The following is a 21,583-nucleotide window of genomic DNA, read 5'->3' as shown; positions in this document are numbered from 1 at the left end:
AATATACTATGCCCGTGAGTATTGTTATTTTCTGCCTACAAGTGTTGTTGCAAAGTTTGTGTTCAAATATTGGAGCTATCATGACTGCAACATTGATGTAGGTTTGTTAGCATTGTATGTTAGCATTAAGCGCAGACAAAACCAAAACATCCGGGAGATGTTAAAATACTTGTCGTAAAGTGTGACTTCTGGAAATGAGTGGTAAAGACTTACTTGTTTGCTGTTCTCCTCATGTATTCATATCATAATGGCTGACGTAATTTCCAGAACTCCAAATGAACACACACGGAACTTACAGTACATCATTGAAATGAACGCAAATGCAATTTGCGCAGTCCCCTAAAAAGAAACAATGACAAAATAAAACCAGTATATTTTGTTTGTATTTGACTTCATAAAAACCTACAGTAATAGCATAATTGAAAAGAATGTAAAGAATTACAGAAAAACACTTTGTACTTCACGATTTCATGCTTCAGTACAATACAAAGAGTTGGGCCACTAAGCTTCAATCAGTTTCTAGTGTACATAATATAGTATGCCCGCAAGTATTGTTATATTTTCTGCCAACAAGTGTTGCTGCAACGTTTGTGTTTAAATATTGGAGCTATAATGACTGCAAAATTCATCTAGGTTTGTTAGCATTGTATGTTAGCCTTAAGCTCAGACAAAACTAAAACATCCGGAAGATGCCAAAATACTTGTGGTAAATTGTGACCTTTGGAAATGAGTAATAATGACTTACTTGTTTGCTGATTTCTTCATGTATTCATTTCATAATGGCTGACGTCATTTTTAAAATTCCAAATGAACACACTTGGAACTTATAGTACACCATTGAAATAAAGGCAAATGCAATTTGCGAAGCCCCCTAAAAAAATAATGACATGAGTTAGGTTTGTTAGAATTGTAAGTCAGCATTAAGCTAAAACATTGTTGTAAAGTGTGACTCGGGGAGGGGGGGAGGGGAGGGCGTTCCTCCCAATCCCGCCCTTCCAGGTCTCACTTTCCTTGCCCACGTGAGCATTGAAGTCACCCAGTAGTAGAACGACGGAGTCCCCAGAAGGAACGCTCGCCAGCATTTCTTCCAAGGACTCCAAAAAGGGTGGATACTCTGAGCTGCTGTTTGGTGCATAGACACAAACATAAGTCAGAGCCCGTCCCCCCACCCGAAGGCGGAGGGAGGCTACCCTCTCGTTCACCTGGGTGAACCCCAATGTGCAGGTGCCAAGCTGGGAGGGGGACAATAAGTATGCCCACCCCTGCTTGACGCCTCTCACCGTGGGCAACTTCCAGAGTGGAAGAGAGTCCAACCCCTCTCGAGAGGGCTTGAACCGGAAACCAAACTGCGTGAGGAGGCAGGTCCGACTATGTCTAGTCGGAGCTTTTCTGCCTCGCACACCAGCTCGGGCTCCTTCGTCCAGGCGCATCCAAGGTGGTCCTGGCTTTAAACCGGACACCCTCAATGCCTTGGCTGCGCCTAGAAATTCTGTCCATAAAAGTTATGAACAGAATCGGTGACAAAGGGCAGCCTTGGCGGAGTCGAACATCGACCGGTCTGCCGATGTCTACCGTCCCCGATGTCCACGCAATGTGGTAGAGGCGTGTCAGCCATGACAGCCCAACAACATCCAGGGCCTTTAAAAACTCTGGGCAGATCTCATCCACCCCTGGGGCCTTGCCCCCGAGGAGTTTTTTAACTACCTCAGTGACTTGGACCCCAGAGATTGGAGAGTCCGCCTCAGAGTATCCAGGCCCTGCTTCCACAATGGAAGGCGTGTCGGAATTGAGGAGGTCTTCGAAGTATTCTCCCCACAGACTCACGACGTCCCGAGTCGAGGTCAGCAGCACGCCATCTCCACTGTAAACAGTGTTGACGATGCACTGCTTCCCCTTCCTGAGACGCCGGATGGTGTGGTGGACCAGAATACTGCGGCATAGGGTGTCCTGATGCACACATGGACACCCTTACGTTTGAACATGGTGTTCATTATTGGCAATCCGTGTCAAGCACAGAAGTCCAATAATAGAAGACCGCTCGGGTTAAGATCGGCGTTCCTCCCAATTACCTCTCACCGTGGGCAACTAAGAGAGTCCAGCCCCTCGATCTGGGCGATCTAGGGGCATGCGAGGCGGTCCTGGCGTCATCCAAGCGCATCCAAGGCGGTCCCGGCCTCGTCCAGGCGGATCCAAGGCGGTCCCAGCGTCGTCCAGGCCTTCCAAGGTGGTCCCGGCGTCGTCCAGGCGCATCCATGGGGGTCCCAGCGTTGTGCAGGCGCATACAAGATGGTCCTGAAGTTATCCAGGCACGTCCAAGGCGCATCCAAGCAAGTCCCGGCGTCGTCCAGGCGCATCCAAGGCGCATCCAAGGTGCGTCCAAGGGGCATCCAAGCCAGTCCCGGCGTCGTCCAGGCGCATCCAAGGCGGTCGCGTCGTTGTTCAGGCACATGAGGCGGTCCCGGCGACGTCCAGGCGCATCCAAGGCGGCCCCGGCGTCGTCCAGGCACATTCAAGGAGGTCCCGGCTTCGTTCAGGCGCCTCCAAGAATGTCCCGGCGTCCTTCCAAGGATGTCCCGGCGTCGTCCAAGCACATCCAAGGCGTAATCCAAAGTGGTCCCAGCGTCGTCCAGGCGTCTCCAAGGCGCGTTGGGAGCATCCAAGGCTGTCCTCGCGTCATCCAGGCCATCCAAGGCGGTCCCGGCGTCGTCCAGACGAAGCCAAAGCGGTCCCGGCGTCATTCATCCAGGCGCATCTAAGGCGGTCCCAGCGTCGTCCAGGCGCATCCAAGGCGGTCCCAGCGTCGTCCAGGCCTTCCAAGGTGGTCCCGGCGTCGTCCAGGCGCATCCATGGGGGTCCCGGCGTTGTGCAGGCGCATACAAGATGGTCCTGAAGTTATCCAGGCACATCCAAGGCGCATACAAGGTGCGTCCAAGGCGCATCCAAGCTAGTCCCGGCGTCGTCCAGGCGCATCCAAGGCGCATACAAGGTGCGTCCAAGGCGCATCCAAGCCAGTCCCGGCGTCGTCCAGGCGCATCCAAGGCGGTCCCGGCGACGTCCAGGCGCATCCAAGGCGGCCCCGGCGACGTCCAGGCGCATCCAAGGCGGCCCCGGCGTCGTCCAGGCACATCCAAGGCGGTCCCGGCTTCGTTCAGGCGCCTCCAAGAATGTTCCGGCGTCCTTCCAAGGATGTCCCGGTGTCGTCCAAGCACATCCAAGGCGTAATCCAAAGTGGTCCCAGCGTCGTCCAGGCGTCTCCAAGGCGCGTTGGGAGCATCCAAGGCTGTCCTCGCGTCGTCCAGGCCATCCAAGGCGGTCTCGGCGTCGTCCAGACGAAGCCAAGGCGGTCCCGGCGTCGTCCAGACGAAGCCAAGGCGGTCCCGGCGTCATTCATCCAGGCGCATCTAAGGCGGTCCCAGCGTCGTCCAGGCGCATCCAAGGCGGTCCCAGCGTCGTCCAAGCGCATCCAAGGCGGTCCCAGCGTCGTCCAGGCCTTCCAAGGTGGTCCCGGCGTCGTCCAGGCGCATCCATGGGGGTCCCGGCGTTGTGCAGGCGCATACAAGATGGTCCTGAAGTTATCCAGGCACATCCAAGGCGCATACAAGGTGCGTCCAAGGCGCATCCAAGCTAGTCCCGGCGTCGTCCAGGCGCATCCAAGGCGCATACAAGGTGCGTCCAAGGGGCATCCAAGCCAGTCCCGGCGTCGTCCAGGCGGATCCAAGGCGGTCGCGTCGTTGTTCAGGCACATGAGGGTCCCGGCGACGTCCAGGCGCATCCAAGGCGGCCCCGGCGTCGTCCAGGCACATCCAAGGCGGTCCCGGCTTCGTTCAGGCGCCTCCAAGAATGTCCCTGCGTCCTTCCAAGGATGTCCCGGCGTCGTCCAAGCACATCCAAGGCGTAATCCAAAGTGGTCCCAGCGTCGTCCAGGCGTCTCCAAGGCGCGTTGGGAGCATCCAAGGCTGTCCTCGCGTCGTCCAGGCCATCCAAGGCGGTCCCGGCGTCGTCCAGGCGCATCCATGGCGCATCCCGGGGTCGTCCAGGCACATCCATGGCGCATCCCGGGGTCGTCCAGGCGCCTCCAAGGCGCGTCAGGAGCTTCCAAGGCTTTCCCGGCGTCGTCCAGGCGCAACCAAGGCGGTCCCTGAATCCAGGCGTATGCAAAGCGGTCCCGCCGTCGTCCAGGCGCATCCAAGTTGATCCTGGCTTCGTCCAAACGCATCCGAGGCAGTCCTGGCGACGTCCAGGTGCATCCAAGGCGGTCCCGGCGACGTTCAGGTGCATCCAATGCGGTCCCGGCGACGTTCAGGTGCATCCAATGCGGTCCCGGCGTCGTCCAGACGCAGCCAAGGCGGTCCCGGCGTCGTCCAGCACAGCCAAGAAGGTCCCGGCGTCGTCCGGGCGCATTCAAGTCGGTCCCGACGTCGTCCGGGCGCATTCAAGGCTCATCCATGGCACATCCAAAGCGGTCCGTCCCGGCGTCATCCAGGCGCATCCAAGGCGGCCCCGGCGTGGTCCAGGCGCATCCTGGGCAGTCCCGTCCTTGTCCAGACAGCGCATGAGGCGGTCCCGGCGTAGTCCAGGCACATCTAAGACGGTCCCGGCGCCGTCCAGGTTTATCCAAGACGGTCCCGGCGCCGTCCAGGCGCATCCAAGGTGGTCCAGGCGCATCCAAGGATTTCCCGGCCTCGTCCAGGCGCATCCAAGGATGTCCCGGCCTCGTCCAGGCGCATCCAAGGCGGTCCCGGCATGGCTTTATCCAGGGGCAGGCCAGGGAGTCAGTCAAGGTTTCATCCGGGTGCAGGCCAGGCAGTAAGGCCAGTGGCTTTATCCAGGCGAAGGCCAGGCAGTCATGGCTTCATCCAGGCGCAGGCCAGCCTGGCAATAATGGCTTCATCCAGGCAAAAGGCAGGCAGGCAGATTTTCATGAATTCATCAACATGCAGACCAGACAGCGAGGCAGTCAAAGCTTCATCCAGGTGCATTCCAGGCAGGCAATAACAGCTTTGGCCAGGCAGGAAGGCAGTTCTAGTTTCATCTAAGCGCAGGGCAGGGGTGGGCAGTTTCAACCAGGCTCAGGCACATGACATAGTTGCGAACAAAAGACTGTGATGCTAGCTGTTACACTGTCGATGGTGTTTTCCATAATGTGTTAGCATCAAGCTAACCAAGCTTTGCATTCATCACATTTTCTACACAAATGTGTCAAATCTGTATTGGGTGGGTTGCAGCCAACAAAATAATTGAGCCACTAAGCTTCAATCAGTTTTTAGCATACATAATATACTATGCCCGTGAGTATTGTTATTTTCTGCCTACAAGTGTTGTTGCAAAGTTTGTGTTCAAATATTGGAGCTATCATGACTGCAACATTGATGTAGGTTTGTTAGCATTGTATGTTAGCATTAAGCGCAGACAAAACTAAAACATCCGGGAGATGTTAAAATACTTGTCGTAAAGTGTGACTTCTGGAAATGAGTGGTAAAGACTTACTTGTTTGCTGTTCTCCTCATGTATTCATATCATAATGGCTGACGTAATTTCCAGAACTCCAAATGAACACACACGGAACTTACAGTACATCATTGAAATGAACGCAAATGCAATTTGCGCAGTCCCCTAAAAAGAAACAATGACAAAATAAAACCAGTATATTTTGTTTGTATTTGACTTCATAAAAACCTACAGTAATAGCATAATTGAAAAGAATGTAAAGAATTACAGAAAAACACTTTGTACTTCACGATTTCATGCTTCAGTACAATACAAAGAGTTGGGCCACTAAGCTTCAATCAGTTTCTAGTGTACATAATATAGTATGCCCGCAAGTATTGTTATATTTTCTGCCAACAAGTGTTGCTGCAACGTTTGTGTTTAAATATTGGAGCTATAATGACTGCAAAATTCATCTAGGTTTGTTAGCATTGTATGTTAGCCTTAAGCTCAGACAAAACTAAAACATCCGGAAGATGCCAAAATACTTGTGGTAAATTGTGACCTTTGGAAATGAGTAATAATGACTTACTTGTTTGCTGATTTCTTCATGTATTCATTTCATAATGGCTGACGTCATTTTTAAAATTCCAAATGAACACACTTGGAACTTATAGTACACCATTGAAATAAAGGCAAATGCAATTTGCGAAGCCCCCTAAAAAAATAATGACATGAGTTAGGTTTGTTAGAATTGTAAGTCAGCATTAAGCTAAAACATTGTTGTAAAGTGTGACTCGGGGAGGGGGGGAGGGGAGGGCGTTCCTCCCAATCCCGCCCTTCCAGGTCTCACTTTCCTTGCCCACGTGAGCATTGAAGTCACCCAGTAGTAGAACGACGGAGTCCCCAGAAGGAACGCTCGCCAGCATTTCTTCCAAGGACTCCAAAAAGGGTGGATACTCTGAGCTGCTGTTTGGTGCATAGACACAAACATAAGTCAGAGCCCGTCCCCCCACCCGAAGGCGGAGGGAGGCTACCCTCTCGTTCACCTGGGTGAACCCCAATGTGCAGGTGCCAAGCTGGGAGGGGGACAATAAGTATGCCCACCCCTGCTTGACGCCTCTCACCGTGGGCAACTTCCAGAGTGGAAGAGAGTCCAACCCCTCTCGAGAGGGCTTGAACCGGAAACCAAACTGCGTGAGGAGGCAGGTCCGACTATGTCTAGTCGGAGCTTTTCTGCCTCGCACACCAGCTCGGGCTCCTTCGTCCAGGCGCATCCAAGGTGGTCCTGGCTTTAAACCGGACACCCTCAATGCCTTGGCTGCGCCTAGAAATTCTGTCCATAAAAGTTATGAACAGAATCGGTGACAAAGGGCAGCCTTGGCGGAGTCGAACATCGACCGGTCTGCCGATGTCTACCGTCCCCGATGTCCACGCAATGTGGTAGAGGCGTGTCAGCCATGACAGCCCAACAACATCCAGGGCCTTTAAAAACTCTGGGCAGATCTCATCCACCCCTGGGGCCTTGCCCCCGAGGAGTTTTTTAACTACCTCAGTGACTTGGACCCCAGAGATTGGAGAGTCCGCCTCAGAGTATCCAGGCCCTGCTTCCACAATGGAAGGCGTGTCGGAATTGAGGAGGTCTTCGAAGTATTCTCCCCACAGACTCACGACGTCCCGAGTCGAGGTCAGCAGCACGCCATCTCCACTGTAAACAGTGTTGACGATGCACTGCTTCCCCTTCCTGAGACGCCGGATGGTGTGGTGGACCAGAATACTGCGGCATAGGGTGTCCTGATGCACACATGGACACCCTTACGTTTGAACATGGTGTTCATTATTGGCAATTCGTGTCAAGCACAGAAGTCCAATAATAGAAGACCGCTCGGGTTAAGATCGGCGTTCCTCCCAATTACCTCTCACCGTGGGCAACTAAGAGAGTCCAGCCCCTCGATCTAGGCGATCTAGGCGCATGCGAGGCGGTCCTGGCGTCATCCAAGCGCATCCAAGGCGGTCCCGGCCTCGTCCAGGCGCATCCAAGGCGGTCCCAGCGTCGTCCAGGCCTTCCAAGGTGGTCCCGGCGTCGTCCAGGCGCATCCATGGGGGTCCCGGCGTTGTGCAGGCGCATACAAGATGGTCCTGAAGTTATCCAGGCACGTCCAAGGCGCATCCAAGCAAGTCCCGGCGTCGTCCAGGCGCATCCAAGGCGCATCCAAGGTGCGTCCAAGGGGCATCCAAGCCAGTCCCGGCGTCGTCCAAGCGCATCCAAGGCGGTCGCGTCGTTGTTCAGGCACATGAGGCGGTCCCGGCGACGTCCAGGCGCATCCAAGGCGGCCCCGGCGTCGTCCAGGCACATTCAAGGAGGTCCCGGCTTCGTTCAGGCGCCTCCAAGAATGTCCCGGCGTCCTTCCAAGGATGTCCCGGCGTCGTCCAAGCACATCCAAGGCGTAATCCAAAGTGGTCCCAGCGTCGTCCAGGCGTCTCCAAGGCGCGTTGGGAGCATCCAAGGCTGTCCTCGCGTCATCCAGGCCATCCAAGGCGGTCCCGGCGTCGTCCAGACGAAGCCAAGGCGGTCCCGGCGTCATTCATCCAGGCGCATCTAAGGCGGTCCCAGCGTCGTCCAGGCGCATCCAAGGCGGTCCCAGCGTCGTCCAGGCCTTCCAAGGTGGTCCCGGCGTCGTCCAGGCGCATCCATGGGGGTCCCGGCGTTGTGCAGGCGCATACAAGATGGTCCTGAAGTTATCCAGGCACATCCAAGGCGCATACAAGGTGCGGCCAAGGCGCATCCAAGCTAGTCCCGGCGTCGTCCAGGCGCATCCAAGGTGCATACAAGGTGCGTCCAAGGCGCATCCAAGCCAGTCCCGGCGTCGTCCAGGCGCATCCAAGGCGGTCCCGGCGACGTCCAGGCGCATCCAAGGCGGCCCCGGCGACGTCCAGGCGCATCCAAGGCGGCCCCGGCGTCGTCCAGGCACATCCAAGGCGGTCCCGGCTTCGTTCAGGCGCCTCCAAGAATGTTCCGGCGTCCTTCCAAGGATGTCCCGGTGTCGTCCAAGCACATCCAAGGCGTAATCCAAAGTGGTCCCAGCGTCGTCCAGGCGTCTCCAAGGCGCGTTGGGAGCATCCAAGGCTGTCCTCGCGTCGTCCAGGCCATCCAAGGCGGTCCCGGCGTCGTCCAGACGAAGCCAAGGCGGTCCCGGCGTCGTCCAGACGAAGCCAAGGCGGTCCCGGCGTCATTCATCCAGGCGCATCTAAGGCGGTCCCAGCGTCGTCCAGGCGCATCCAAGGCGGTCCCAGCGTCGTCCAAGCGCATCCAAGGCGGTCCCAGCGTCGTCCAGGCCTTCCAAGGTGGTCCCGGCGTCGTCCAGGCACATCCATGGGGGTCCCGGCGTTGTGCAGGCGCATACAAGATGGTCCTGAAGTTATCCAGGCACATCCAAGGCGCATACAAGGTGCGTCCAAGGCGCACCCAAGCTAGTCCCGGCGTCGTCCAGGCGCATCCAAGGCGCATACAAGGTGCGTCCAAGGGGCATCCAAGCCAGTCCCGGCGTCGTCCAGGCGGATCCAAGGCGGTCGCGTCGTTGTTCAGGCACATGAGGCGGTCCCGGCGACGTCCAGGCGCATCCAAGGCGGCCCCGGCGTCGTCCAGGCACATCCAAGGCGGTCTCGGCTTCGTTCAGGCGCCTCCAAGAATGTCCCTGCGTCCTTCCAAGGATGTCCCGGCGTCGTCCAAGCACATCCAAGGCGTAATCCAAAGTGGTCCCAGCGTCTCCAAGGCGCGTTGGGAGCATCCAAGGCTGTCCTCGCGTCGTCCAGGCCATCCAAGGCGGTCCCGGCGTCGTCCAGGCGCATCCATGGCGCATCCCGGGGTCGTCCAGGCGCATCGATGGCGCATCCCGGGGTCGTCCAGGCGCCTCCAAGGCGCGTCAGGAGCTTCCAAGGCTGTCCCGGCGTCGTCCAGGCGCAACCAAGGCGGTCCCTGAATCCAGGCGTATGCAAAGCGGTCCCGCCGTGGTCCAGGCGCATCCAAGTTGATCCTGGCTTCGTCCAAACGCATCCGAGGCAGTCCCGGCGACGTCCAGGTGCATCCAAGGCGGTCCCGGCGACGTTCAGGTGCATCCAATGCGGTCCCGGCGACGTTCAGGTGCATCCAATGCGGTCCCGGCGTCGTCCAGACGCAGCCAAGGCGGTCCCGGCGTCGTCCAGCACAGCCAAGAAGGTCCCGGCGTCGTCCGGGCGCATTCAAGTCGGTCCCGACGTCGTCCGGGCGCATTCAAGGCTCATCCATGGCACATCCAAAGCGGTCCGTCCCGGCGTCATCCAGGCGCATCCAAGGCGGCCCCGGCGTGGTCCAGGCGCATCCTGGGCAGTCCCGTCCTTGTCCAGACAGCGCATGAGGCGGTCCCGGCGTAGTCCAGGCACATCTAAGACGGTCCCGGCGCCGTCCAGGTTTATCCAAGACGGTCCCGGCGCCGTCCAGGCGCATCCAAGACGGTCCCGGCGCCGTCCAGGCGCATCCAAGGTGGTCCAGGCGCATCCAAGGATTTCCCGGCCTCGTCCAGGCGCATCCAAGGATGTCCCGGCCTCGTCCAGGCGCATCCAAGGCGGTCCCGGCATGGCTTTATCCAGGGGCAGGCCAGGGAGTCAGTCAAGGTTTCATCCGGGTGCAGGCCAGGCAGTAAGGCCAGTGGCTTTATCCAGGCGAAGGCCAGGCAGTCATGGCTTCATCCAGGCGCAGGCCAGCCTGGCAATAATGGCTTCATCCAGGCAAAAGGCAGGCAGGCAGATTTTCATGAATTCATCAACATGCAGACCAGACAGCGAGGCAGTCAAAGCTTCATCCAGGTGCATTCCAGGCAGGCAATAACAGCTTTGGCCAGGCAGGAAGGCAGTTCTAGTTTCATCTAAGCGCAGGGCAGGGGTGGGCAGTTTCAACCAGGCTCAGGCACATGACATAGTTGCGAACAAAAGACTGTGATGCTAGCTGTTACACTGTCGATGGTGTTTTCTATAATGTGTTAGCATCAAGCTAACCAAGCTTTGCATTCATCACATTTTCTACACAAATGTGTCAAATCTGTATTGGGTGGGTTGCAGCCAACAAAATAATTGAGCCACTAAGCTTCAATCAGTTTTTAGCATACATAATATACTATGCCCGTGAGTATTGTTATTTTCTGCCTACAAGTGTTGTTGCAAAGTTTGTGTTCAAATATTGGAGCTATCATGACTGCAACATTGATGTAGGTTTGTTAGCATTGTATGTTAGCATTAAGCGCAGACAAAACTAAAACATCCGGGAGATGTTAAAATACTTGTCGTAAAGTGTGACTTCTGGAAATGAGTGGTAAAGACTTACTTGTTTGCTGTTCTCCTCATGTATTCATATCATAATGGCTGACGTAATTTCCAGAACTCCAAATGAACACACACGGAACTTACAGTACATCATTGAAATGAACGCAAATGCAATTTGCGCAGTCCCCTAAAAAGAAACAATGACAAAATAAAACCAGTATATTTTGTTTGTATTTGACTTCATAAAAACCTACAGTAATAGCATAATTGAAAAGAATGTAAAGAATTACAGAAAAACACTTTGTACTTCACGATTTCATGCTTCAGTACAATACAAAGAGTTGGGCCACTAAGCTTCAATCAGTTTCTAGTGTACATAATATAGTATGCCCGCAAGTATTGTTATATTTTCTGCCAACAAGTGTTGCTGCAACGTTTGTGTTTAAATATTGGAGCTATAATGACTGCAAAATTCATCTAGGTTTGTTAGCATTGTATGTTAGCCTTAAGCTCAGACAAAACTAAAACATCCGGAAGATGCCAAAATACTTGTGGTAAATTGTGACCTTTGGAAATGAGTAATAATGACTTACTTGTTTGCTGATTTCTTCATGTATTCATTTCATAATGGCTGACGTCATTTTTAAAATTCCAAATGAACACACTTGGAACTTATAGTACACCATTGAAATAAAGGCAAATGCAATTTGCGAAGCCCCCTAAAAAAATAATGACATGAGTTAGGTTTGTTAGAATTGTAAGTCAGCATTAAGCTAAAACATTGTTGTAAAGTGTGACTCGGGGAGGGGGGGGAGGGGAGGGCGTTCCTCCCAATCCCGCCCTTCCAGGTCTCACTTTCCTTGCCCACGTGAGCATTGAAGTCACCCAGTAGTAGAACGACGGAGTCCCCAGAAGGAACGCTCGCCAGCATTTCTTCCAAGGACTCCAAAAAGGGTGGATACTCTGAGCTGCTGTTTGGTGCATAGACACAAACATAAGTCAGAGCCCGTCCCCCCACCCGAAGGCGGAGGGAGGCTACCCTCTCGTTCACCTGGGTGAACCCCAATGTGCAGGTGCCAAGCTGGGAGGGGGACAATAAGTATGCCCACCCCTGCTTGACGCCTCTCACCGTGGGCAACTTCCAGAGTGGAAGAGAGTCCAACCCCTCTCGAGAGGGCTTGAACCGGAAACCAAACTGCGTGAGGAGGCAGGTCCGACTATGTCTAGTCGGAGCTTTTCTGCCTCGCACACCAGCTCGGGCTCCTTCGTCCAGGCGCATCCAAGGTGGTCCTGGCTTTAAACCGGACACCCTCAATGCCTTGGCTGCGCCTAGAAATTCTGTCCATAAAAGTTATGAACAGAATCGGTGACAAAGGGCAGCCTTGGCGGAGTCGAACATCGACCGGTCTGCCGATGTCTACCGTCCCCGATGTCCACGCAATGTGGTAGAGGCGTGTCAGCCATGACAGCCCAACAACATCCAGGGCCTTTAAAAACTCTGGGCAGATCTCATCCACCCCTGGGGCCTTGCCCCCGAGGAGTTTTTTAACTACCTCAGTGACTTGGACCCCAGAGATTGGAGAGTCCGCCTCAGAGTATCCAGGCCCTGCTTCCACAATGGAAGGCGTGTCGGAATTGAGGAGGTCTTCGAAGTATTCTCCCCACAGACTCACGACGTCCCGAGTCGAGGTCAGCAGCACGCCATCTCCACTGTAAACAGTGTTGACGATGCACTGCTTCCCCTTCCTGAGACGCCGGATGGTGTGGTGGACCAGAATACTGCGGCATAGGGTGTCCTGATGCACGCATGGACACCCTTATGTTTGAACATGGTGTTCATTATTGGCAATCCGTGTCAAGCACAGAAGTCCAATAATAGAAGACCGCTCGGGTTAAGATCGGCGTTCCTCCCAATTACCTCTCACCGTGGGCAACTAAGAGAGTCCAGCCCCTCGATCTAGGCGATCTAGGCGATCTAGGCGCATGCGAGGCGGTCCTGGCGTCATCCAAGCGCATCCAAGGTGGTCCCGGCCTCGTCCAGGCGCATCCAAGGCAGAATCAAGGCGGTCCCGGCGTCGTCCAGGGGCATCCAAAGCGGTCCCGGCTTCGTCCAGGCGCATCCAGGGCCTTCCTGGCGACACTCAAGTTGGTCCTGGCGTCGTCCAAACGCATCCGAGGCAGTTCCGGCTATTCCAGGCGCATCCAATGCGGTCCCGGCTTCATCCAGGCGCATCCAAAGCGTTCCTGGCTTTGTCCAGGCACATGAAAGGCGGTCTTGGCTTCGTCCAGGCGCATGAAAGGCGGTCTTGGCTTCGTCCAGGCACATCCAAAGCCCATCCAAGGAGCATCCAAGGCGTTCCTGGCTTTGTCCAGGCACATGAAAGGCAGTCTGGGCTTCGTCCAGAAGCATCCAAGGCGGTCTTGGCTTCGTCCAGGTGGATCCCAGGCAGTCCCGGCGTCGTCCAAACGCAGGCAAGGCGGTCCCGGCGTCGTCCAGACGAAGCCAAGGCGGTCCCGGCATCGTCCAAGCACATCCAAGGCGTATTCCAAAGTGGTCCCAGCGTCGTCCAGGCGTCTCCAAGGCGCGTTGGGAGCATCCAAGGCTGTCCTCGCGTCGTCCAGGCCATCCAAGGCGGTCCCGGCGTCGTCCAGACGAAGCCAAGGCGGTCCCGGCGTCATTCATCCAGGCGCATCTAAGGCAGTCCCAGCGTCGTCCAGGCGCATCCAAGGCGGTCCCAGGGTCGTCCAGGCCTTCCAAGGTGGTCCCGGCGTCGTCCAGGCACATCCATGGGGGTCCCGGCGTTGTGCAGGCGCATACAAGATGGTCCTGAAGTTATCCAGGCACATCCAAGGCGCATACAAGGTGCGTCCAAGGCGCATCCAAGCTAGTCCCGGCGTCGTCCAGGCGCATCCAAGGCGCATACAAGGTGCGTCCAAGGCGCATCCAAGCCAGTCCCGGCGTCGTCCAGGCGCATCCAAGGCGGTCGCGTCGTTGTTCAGGCACATGAGGCGGTCCCGGCGACGTCCAGGCGCATCCAAGGCGGCCCCGGCGTCGTCCAGGCACATCCAAGGCGGTCCCGGCTTCGTTCAGGCGCCTCCAAGAATGTCCCGGCGTCCTTCCAAGGATGTCCCGGCGTCGTCCAAGCACATCCAAGGCGTAATCCAAAGTGGTCCCGGCGTCGTCCAGGCGCCTCCAAGGCGCGTTGGGAGCATCCAAGGCTGTCCTCGCGTCGTCCAGGCCATCCAAGGTGGTCCCGGCGTCGTCCAGGCGCATCCATGGCGCATCCCGGGGTCATCCAGGCCCATCCATGGCGCATCCCGGGGTCGTCCAGGCGCCTCCAAGGCGCGTCAGGAGCATCCAAGGCTGTCCAGGCGCAACCAAGGCGGTCCCTGAATCCAGGCGTATGCAAAGCGGTCCCGCCGTCGTCCAGGCGCATCCAAGTTGATCCTGGCTTCGTCCAAACGCATCCGAGGCAGTCCTGGCGACGTCCAGGTGCATCCAAGGCGGTCCCGGCGACGTTCAGGTGCATCCAATGCAGTCCCGGCGACGTTCAGGTGCATCCAATGCGGTCCCGGCGTCGTCCAGACGCAGCCAAGGCAGTCCCGGCGTCGTCCAGCACAGCCAAGAAGGTCCCGGCGTCGTCCGGGCGCATTCAAGTCGGTCCCGACGTCGTCCGGGCGCATTCAAAGCTCATCCATGGCACATCCAAAGCGGTCCGTCCCGGCGTCATCCAGGCACATCCAAGGCAGCCCCGGCGTGGTCCAGGCGCATCCTGGGCGGTCCCGTCCTTGTCCAGACAGCGCATGAGGCGGTCCCGGCGTAGTCCAGGCACATCTAAGACGGTCCCAGCGCCGTCCAGGTTTATCCAAGACGGTCCCGGCGCCGTCCAGGCGCATCCAAGGTGCTCCAGGCGCATACAAGGATTTCCCAGCCTCGTCCAGACGCATCCAAGGATGTCCCGGCCTCGTCCAGGCGCATCCAAGGCGGTCCCGGCATGGCTTTATCCAGGGGCAGGCCAGGGAGTCAGTCAAGGCTTCATCCGGGTGCAGGCCAGGCAGTAAGGCCAGTGGCTTTATCCAGGCGAAGGCCAGGCAGTCATGGCTTCATCCAGGCGCAGGCCAGCCTGGCAATAATGGCTTCATCCAGGCAAAAGGCAGGCAGGCAGGCAGATTTTCATGAATTCATCAACATGCAGACCAGACTGCGAGGCAGTCAAAGCTTCATCCAGGTGCATTCCAGGCAGGCAATAACAGCTTTGGCCAGGCAGGAAGGCAGTTCTAGTTTCATCTAAGCGCAGGGCAGGGGTGGGCAGTTTCAACCAGGCTCAGGCACATGACATGGTTGCGAACAAAAGACTGTGATGCTAGCTGTGTTAGTCTGTCGATGGTGTTTTCCATAATGTGTTAGCATCAAGCTAACCAAGCTTTGCATTCATCACATTTTCTACACAAATGTGTCAAATCTGTATTGGGTGGGTTGCAGCCAACAAAATAATTGAGCCACTAAGCTTCAATCAGTTTTTAGCATACATAATATACTATGCCCGTGAGTATTGTTATTTTCTGCCTACAAGTGTTGTTGCAAAGTTTGTGTTCAAATATTGGAGCTATCATGACTGCAACATTGATGTAGGTTTGTTAGCATTGTATGTTAGCATTAAGCGCAGACAAAACTAAAACATCCGGGAGATGTTAAAATACTTGTCGTAAAGTGTGACTTCTGGAAATGAGTGGTAAAGACTTACTTGTTTGCTGTTTTCCTCATGTATTCATATCATAATGGCTGACGTAATTTCCAGAACTCCAAATGAACACACATGGAACTTACAGTACATCATTGAAATGAACGCAAATGCAATTTGCGCAGTCCCCTAAAAAGAAACAATGACAAAATAAAACCAGTATATTTTGTTTGTATTTGACTTCATAAAAACCTACAGTAATAGCATAATTGAAAAGAATGTAAAGAATTACAGAAAAACACTTTGTACTTCACGATTTCATGCTTCAGTACAATACAAAGAGTTGGGCCACTAAGCTTCAATCAGTTTCTAGTGTACATAATATAGTATGCCTGCAAGTATTGTTATATTTTCTGCCAACAAGTGTTGCTGCAACGTTTGTGTTCAAATATTGGAGCTATAATGACTGCAAAATTCATCTAGGTTTGTTAGCATTGTATGTTAGCCTTAAGCTCAGACAAAACTAAAACATCCGGAAGATTCCAAAATACTTGTCGTAAAGTGTGACCTTTGGAAATGAGTAATAATGACTTACTTGTTTGCTGATTTCCTCATGTATTCATATCATAATGGCTGACGTCATTTTTAGAATTCCAAATGAACACACTTGGAACTTACAGTACACCATTGAAATGAACGCAAATGCAATTCATGCAGCCCCCTTGAAAAAAAAACATGACAATAGAAAAAATTTTTATTTTGTTGTTTTTTTACTTTATAAAAACCCAGTCATAGCATAATTGAAAAGAATTTAAAGAATTACAGAACAACTCCCTTTAATTCATGATTTCAATGTTCAGTATAATACAAAGACTTGGGCCATTAAGCTTCAATCAGTTTTTAGTATACATAATATAGTCTGCCCGTGAGTATTGTTATATTTTCTGCCTCCAAGTGTTGCTGCAAAGTTTGTGTTCAAATATTGGAGCTATCATGACTGCAACATTGATCTAGGTTTGTTAGCATTGTATGTTAGCATTAAGCTCAGACCAAATTAAAAAATCCGAAAGATGGTAAAATACTTGTGGTAAAGTGTGACCTTTGGAAAGGAGTAGTAATGACTTTCTTGTTTGCTGATTTCCTCATGTATTCATATCATATTGGCTGACGTAATTTTCAGAACTCCAAATGAACACACATGGAACTCACAGTACACCACTGAAATGAACGCAAAGGCAATTTGCACAGCCACCTTAAAAAAACAATGGCAAAATAAAATTTGTTTATTTTGTTTGTTTTTCACTTTAAAAAAACCTACAGTAATAGCACAATTGAAAAGAATGTAAAGAATTACAGAAAAACGGTTTGAACATCATGATTTCATGCTACAGTATAATACAAAGAATTGAGCCACTAAACATCAATCTGTTTTTAGTACATATAATATATGCCCATGAGTATTGCTATATTTTCTGCCTTCAAGTGTTGCTGCAAAGTTTGTATTTAAATATTGACGTTATATTTGCGTTGTCACGACTGCAACATTGATCTAGGTTTGTTAGCGTTGTATGATAGCATGAAGCTCAAACAAAACGAAAACATCCGAGAAACGCTAAAATACTTGTAAAGTGTGACCTCTGGAAATGAGTGATAATGACTTACTTGTTTGCTGTTCTCCTCAAGTATTCAGATCATAATGGTTGACGTAATTTTCGGAACTCCAAATGAACACACATGGAATTTACAGTACACCATTGAAATGAAGGCAAATGCAATTGGAGCAAACCCCTAAAAAAAACAATGAGAAAAGAAAAATGTTTTTTGTTTGTTTTTCACTTTATAAAAACCTACAGTAATAGCACAATTGAAAAGAATGTAAAGAATTAAAGAAAAACTGTTTGAACATCATGATTTCATGCTACAGTATAATACAAAGAGTTGAGCCACTAAACATCAATGAGTTTTTAGTATACATAAATGCCTGTGAGTATTGTTATATTATCTGCCTAAAAGTGTTGCTGCAAAGTTTGTGTTCAAATATTGGAATCATAACGACTGCAACATTGATCTAGGTTTGTTAACATTGTATGTTAGCATTAAGCTCAAACAAAACTAAAACATCTGAGAAATACTAAAATACTTGTTGTTAAGTGTGACCTCTGGAAATGAGTGATAATGACTTACTTGTTTGCTGCTCTCCCCAAGTATTCAGATCATAATAGCACATGTAATTTTTGGAACCCCAAATGAACACACATGGAACTTACAGTACTCTATTGAAATGCGGGCCAATGCAACTCGCGCAGCCCCCTAAAAAAAAAAAACAGTGACAAAAGATTTATTTTTAATTTTCTTTTTTTTTTTTTTTCATAAAAACCTACAGTAATAGCATAATTGAAAAGAATGTAGATTTATTGTGAATGTAGGAAGAGTTATAGAAAAACAGTTTGTAAATGATTTCATGCTTCAGTAGAATACAAAGAGTTGAGCCACTTAGCGTCAATGGGTTATTAGTATACATAATATATGCCCGTAAGTATTGTTATATTTTTTGCCTACAAGTGTTACTGCAAAACTTGTGTTTAAATATTGGTTTTATATTAGTTTTATATTGGATTTATGACCTCAACATTGATCTAGGTTTGTTAGCATTAGTTAAAAGTAAAACCAAAGGATTTTATGAAAGTTTATATCCGTATTAAAACATGATTTGTAGTATTAAAGCAGAAGTATACAACAACATAACATGAAATATGAAACACCCCTAAAACGCTTAAACCCTCAAACCCGGCCACAATGTGGCAATATTCCGGCTGGTTATCAACACTTTTGGGCAGTCAAAGATACCAAAATACTGTATGAATATCAACCAATTGAAAATGAAGCAACACTATTTTCAAATAGACGAGATAAACACATTTTTCACAAGACATTCCTTTAAGTTTTACAATATTTAAGGGCAAGTCTATAAAACCGTTTTAACAGTACACAACATTCCCATACATTTGTAAAGTTTTTTTTTTTTTTTTTAAGTTTTCCCATATTTAGGGGCAAGTCTATAAACCGTTCTGTTCTAACGGTACACACCATTTCCATACATTTGTAAAGTGCTTTAGAAAAAAAATCCCGAAGCGTGGTAGGCTAAGCTACAACCTCGTGGTGCCCCGAATGCTAGGTTAGCGCTAAGCTACGCGCGAACGAGAACATTTACAACCATACTCCCAATATTAGTCCAACAGTTTGTCGTATCATTTAATAAATTTGTTTATTATTGCACTCTCCATATTATTCCGATTGTTGGTAGTAGTTAACTTGTAATACATCGTTCTTACCTCGTGTTTCACCGCTGTTAAAATGAAGACCACCGGCCTTTGATTACACACACCTGCGCAGCACTATACAATCAACCTAAGTAGTAACTGTTAAACTCGGCCATGATATGGCAATAATAATATTCCAGCAGGTTATCAACACTTTTGGGCAGTTAAAGACACCAAAATACTGTATGAATATCAACCAATTGAAAACGAAGCAACACTACACATATTTTCAAATAGACAAGATACACATTTTTCACGAGACATACCTTTAAGTTTTCCAATATTTAGGGGCAAGTCTATAAACCGTTCTGTTTTAACGGTTTACACCATTTCCATACATTTGTAAAGCGGTTTGGAAAAAAAATCTCGAAGTATGGTAGGCTAAGCTATAACCTCGCGGTGCCCCGAATGCTAAGTTCGCGCTAAGCTACGCGCGAACGAGACCATTTACTACCATACTCCCAATATTAGTCCAATAGTTTGTCGTATCATTTATAAAGTTATTCATTATTGCACTCTCCATATTTTTGCGATTGTTGGTAGTAGTTAACTTATAATACATCGCTCTTACCTCGTGTTTCACCGCTGTTAAAATGAAGACCGCCGGCATTTGATTACACACACCTGCGCAGCACGATAGAGCCAAACTCACAGTTAAACTCGGCCACAATATGGCAATAATGATATTCCACCAGGTTATCAACACTTTTGGGCAGTTAAAGACACCGAAATACTGTATGAATATCAACCAATTGAAAACAAAGCAACACTACACATCATATTTTCAAATAGACAAGATAAACACATTTTCACGAGACGTACCTTTAAGTTTTCCCATATATAGGGGCAAGTCTATAAACCGTTCTGTTCAAACGGTACACACCTTTTACATACATTTGTAAAGCGGTTTAGAAAAAAAATCTCGAAGTATGGTAGGCTAAGCTACAACCTCGTGGTGCCCCGAATGCTAAGTTAGCGCTAAGCTACGCGCGAACGAGAACATTTACAACCATACTCCCAATATTAGTCCAACAGTTTGTCGTATCATTTATAAAGTTATTTATGATTGCACTCTCCATATTATTACGATTGTTGGTAGTAGTTAACTTGTAATACATCGTTCTTACCTCGTGTTTCACCGCTGTTAAAATGGAGACCGCTGGCCTTTGATTACACACACCTGCGCAGCACTATACAATCAACCTAGTAGTAACTGTTAAACTCGGCCACAATATGGCAATAATATTATTCCAGCAGGTTATCAACACTTTTGGGCAGTTAAAGACACCAAAATACAGTATGAATATCAACCAATTGAAAACAAAGCATTACTACACATCATATTTTCAAATAGACAAGATAAACACATTTTTCACGAGACGTACCTTTAAGTTTTCCCATATATAGGGGGAAGTCTATAAACCGTTCTGTTCAAACGGTACACACTTTTTACATACATTTGTAAAGCGGTTTAGAAAAAAAAATATCGAAGCATGGTAGGCTAAGCTACAAGCTCGTGGTGCCCCGAATGCTAAGTTAGCGCTAAGCTACGCGCGAACGAGAACATTTACAACCATACTCCCAATATTAGTCCAACAGTTTGTCGTATCATTTATAAAGTTATTTATGATTGCACTCTCCATATTATGACGATTGTTGGTAGTAGTTAACTTGTAATACATCGTTCTTACCTCGTGTTTCACCGCTGTTAAAATGGAGACCGCCGGCCTTTGATTACACACACACCTGCGCAGCACTATACAATCAACATAGTAGTAACTGTTAAACTCGGCCACAATATGGCAATAATATTATTCCAGCAGGTTATCAACACTTTTGGGCAGTTAAAGACACCAAAATACACTATGAATATCAACCAATTGAAAACAAAGCATTACTACACATCATATTTTCAAATAGACAAGATAAACACATTTTTCACGAGACGTACCTTTAAGTTTTCCCATATATAGGGGCAAGTCTATAAACGGTTCTGTTCAAACGGTACAATTTACTACCATACTCCCAATATTAGTCCAATAGTTTGTCGTATCATTTATAAAGTTATTTATGATTGCGCTCTCCATATTATTACGATTGTTGGTAGTAGTTAACTTGTAATACATTGTTCTTACCTCGTGTTTCACCGCTGTTAAAATGGAGACCGCCGGCCTTTGATTACACACACCTGCGCAGCACTATACAATCAACATAGTAGTAACTGTTAAACTCGGCCACAATATGGCAATAATAATATTCAAGCAGGTTATCAACACTTTTACATACATTTGTAAAGCGGTTTAGAAAAAAAATCTCAAAGTATGGTGGGCTAAGCTACAAGCTCGTGCTACCCCGAATGCTAAATTAGCGCTAAGCTACGCGCGAACGAGAACATTTACTACAATACTACCAATATTAGTACGACAATAGTCTATCGTATCATTTAATAAATTTGTTTATTATTTCACTCTCCATATTATTACGATTGTTGGTAGTAGTTAACTTGTAATACATCGTTCTTACCTCGTGTTTCACCGCTGCCAAAATGGAGACCGCCGGCCTTTGATTACACACACCTGCGCAGCACGATATATATATATATATATATATATATATATATATATATATATATATATATATATATATATATATATATATATATATATATATATATATCGTATGCATATATATATCGTATGCATATATATATGCATACGATATATATATGCATATATATCGTGCATATGCAATATATATATATATGCATATATATCGTATATATATGCATATATATATGCATATATATATATATATATATATATATATATATATATATATATATATATATATATATATATA

The 21,583-nt window shown here is 49.6% G+C and overlaps 1 protein-coding gene across 17 annotated transcripts in view; it reads right to left on the bottom strand.

Moving 5' to 3' along the window:
- Nucleotides 1-20,409, bottom strand: part of LOC147062080 (uncharacterized) — a 38,322-nt gene extending 17,913 nt beyond the window's left edge. For 11 of the 17 annotated variants that reach the window (XM_085924006.1, XM_085923996.1, XM_085923933.1 and 8 more), the window contains exons 1-4: nucleotides 6,020-8,901; nucleotides 2,077-5,613; nucleotides 746-871; nucleotides 214-339 (exon numbers count right to left, since the gene is read on the bottom strand). In XM_085924006.1, coding sequence (XP_085780132.1) covers nucleotides 3,149-4,432 — 1,284 coding nt within the window. In that variant the 5' untranslated portion in view covers nucleotides 4,433-5,613; nucleotides 6,020-8,901 and the 3' untranslated portion in view covers nucleotides 214-339; nucleotides 746-871; nucleotides 2,077-3,148. Of the gene's footprint in view, nucleotides 1-213; nucleotides 340-745; nucleotides 872-2,076; nucleotides 5,614-6,019; nucleotides 8,906-10,783; nucleotides 10,910-11,315; nucleotides 15,594-15,999; nucleotides 16,126-17,066; nucleotides 17,193-17,588 lie in introns of those variants that run through there. The other 6 variants (XM_085923978.1, XM_085923960.1, XM_085923951.1 and 3 more) reach the window with 6 other exon arrangements.
- Nucleotides 20,410-21,583: the final 1,174 nt, after the last annotated feature.

Source organism: Syngnathus leptorhynchus, chromosome 1, assembly GCF_054491065.1.
Source record: "Syngnathus leptorhynchus isolate UIUO chromosome 1, UIUO_Slep, whole genome shotgun sequence".
Lineage (NCBI taxonomy): Eukaryota > Metazoa > Chordata > Actinopteri > Syngnathiformes > Syngnathidae > Syngnathus > Syngnathus leptorhynchus.
Note: the sequence above shows the minus strand (reverse complement) of the source record. Positions and strands in the feature narration are given on the sequence as shown.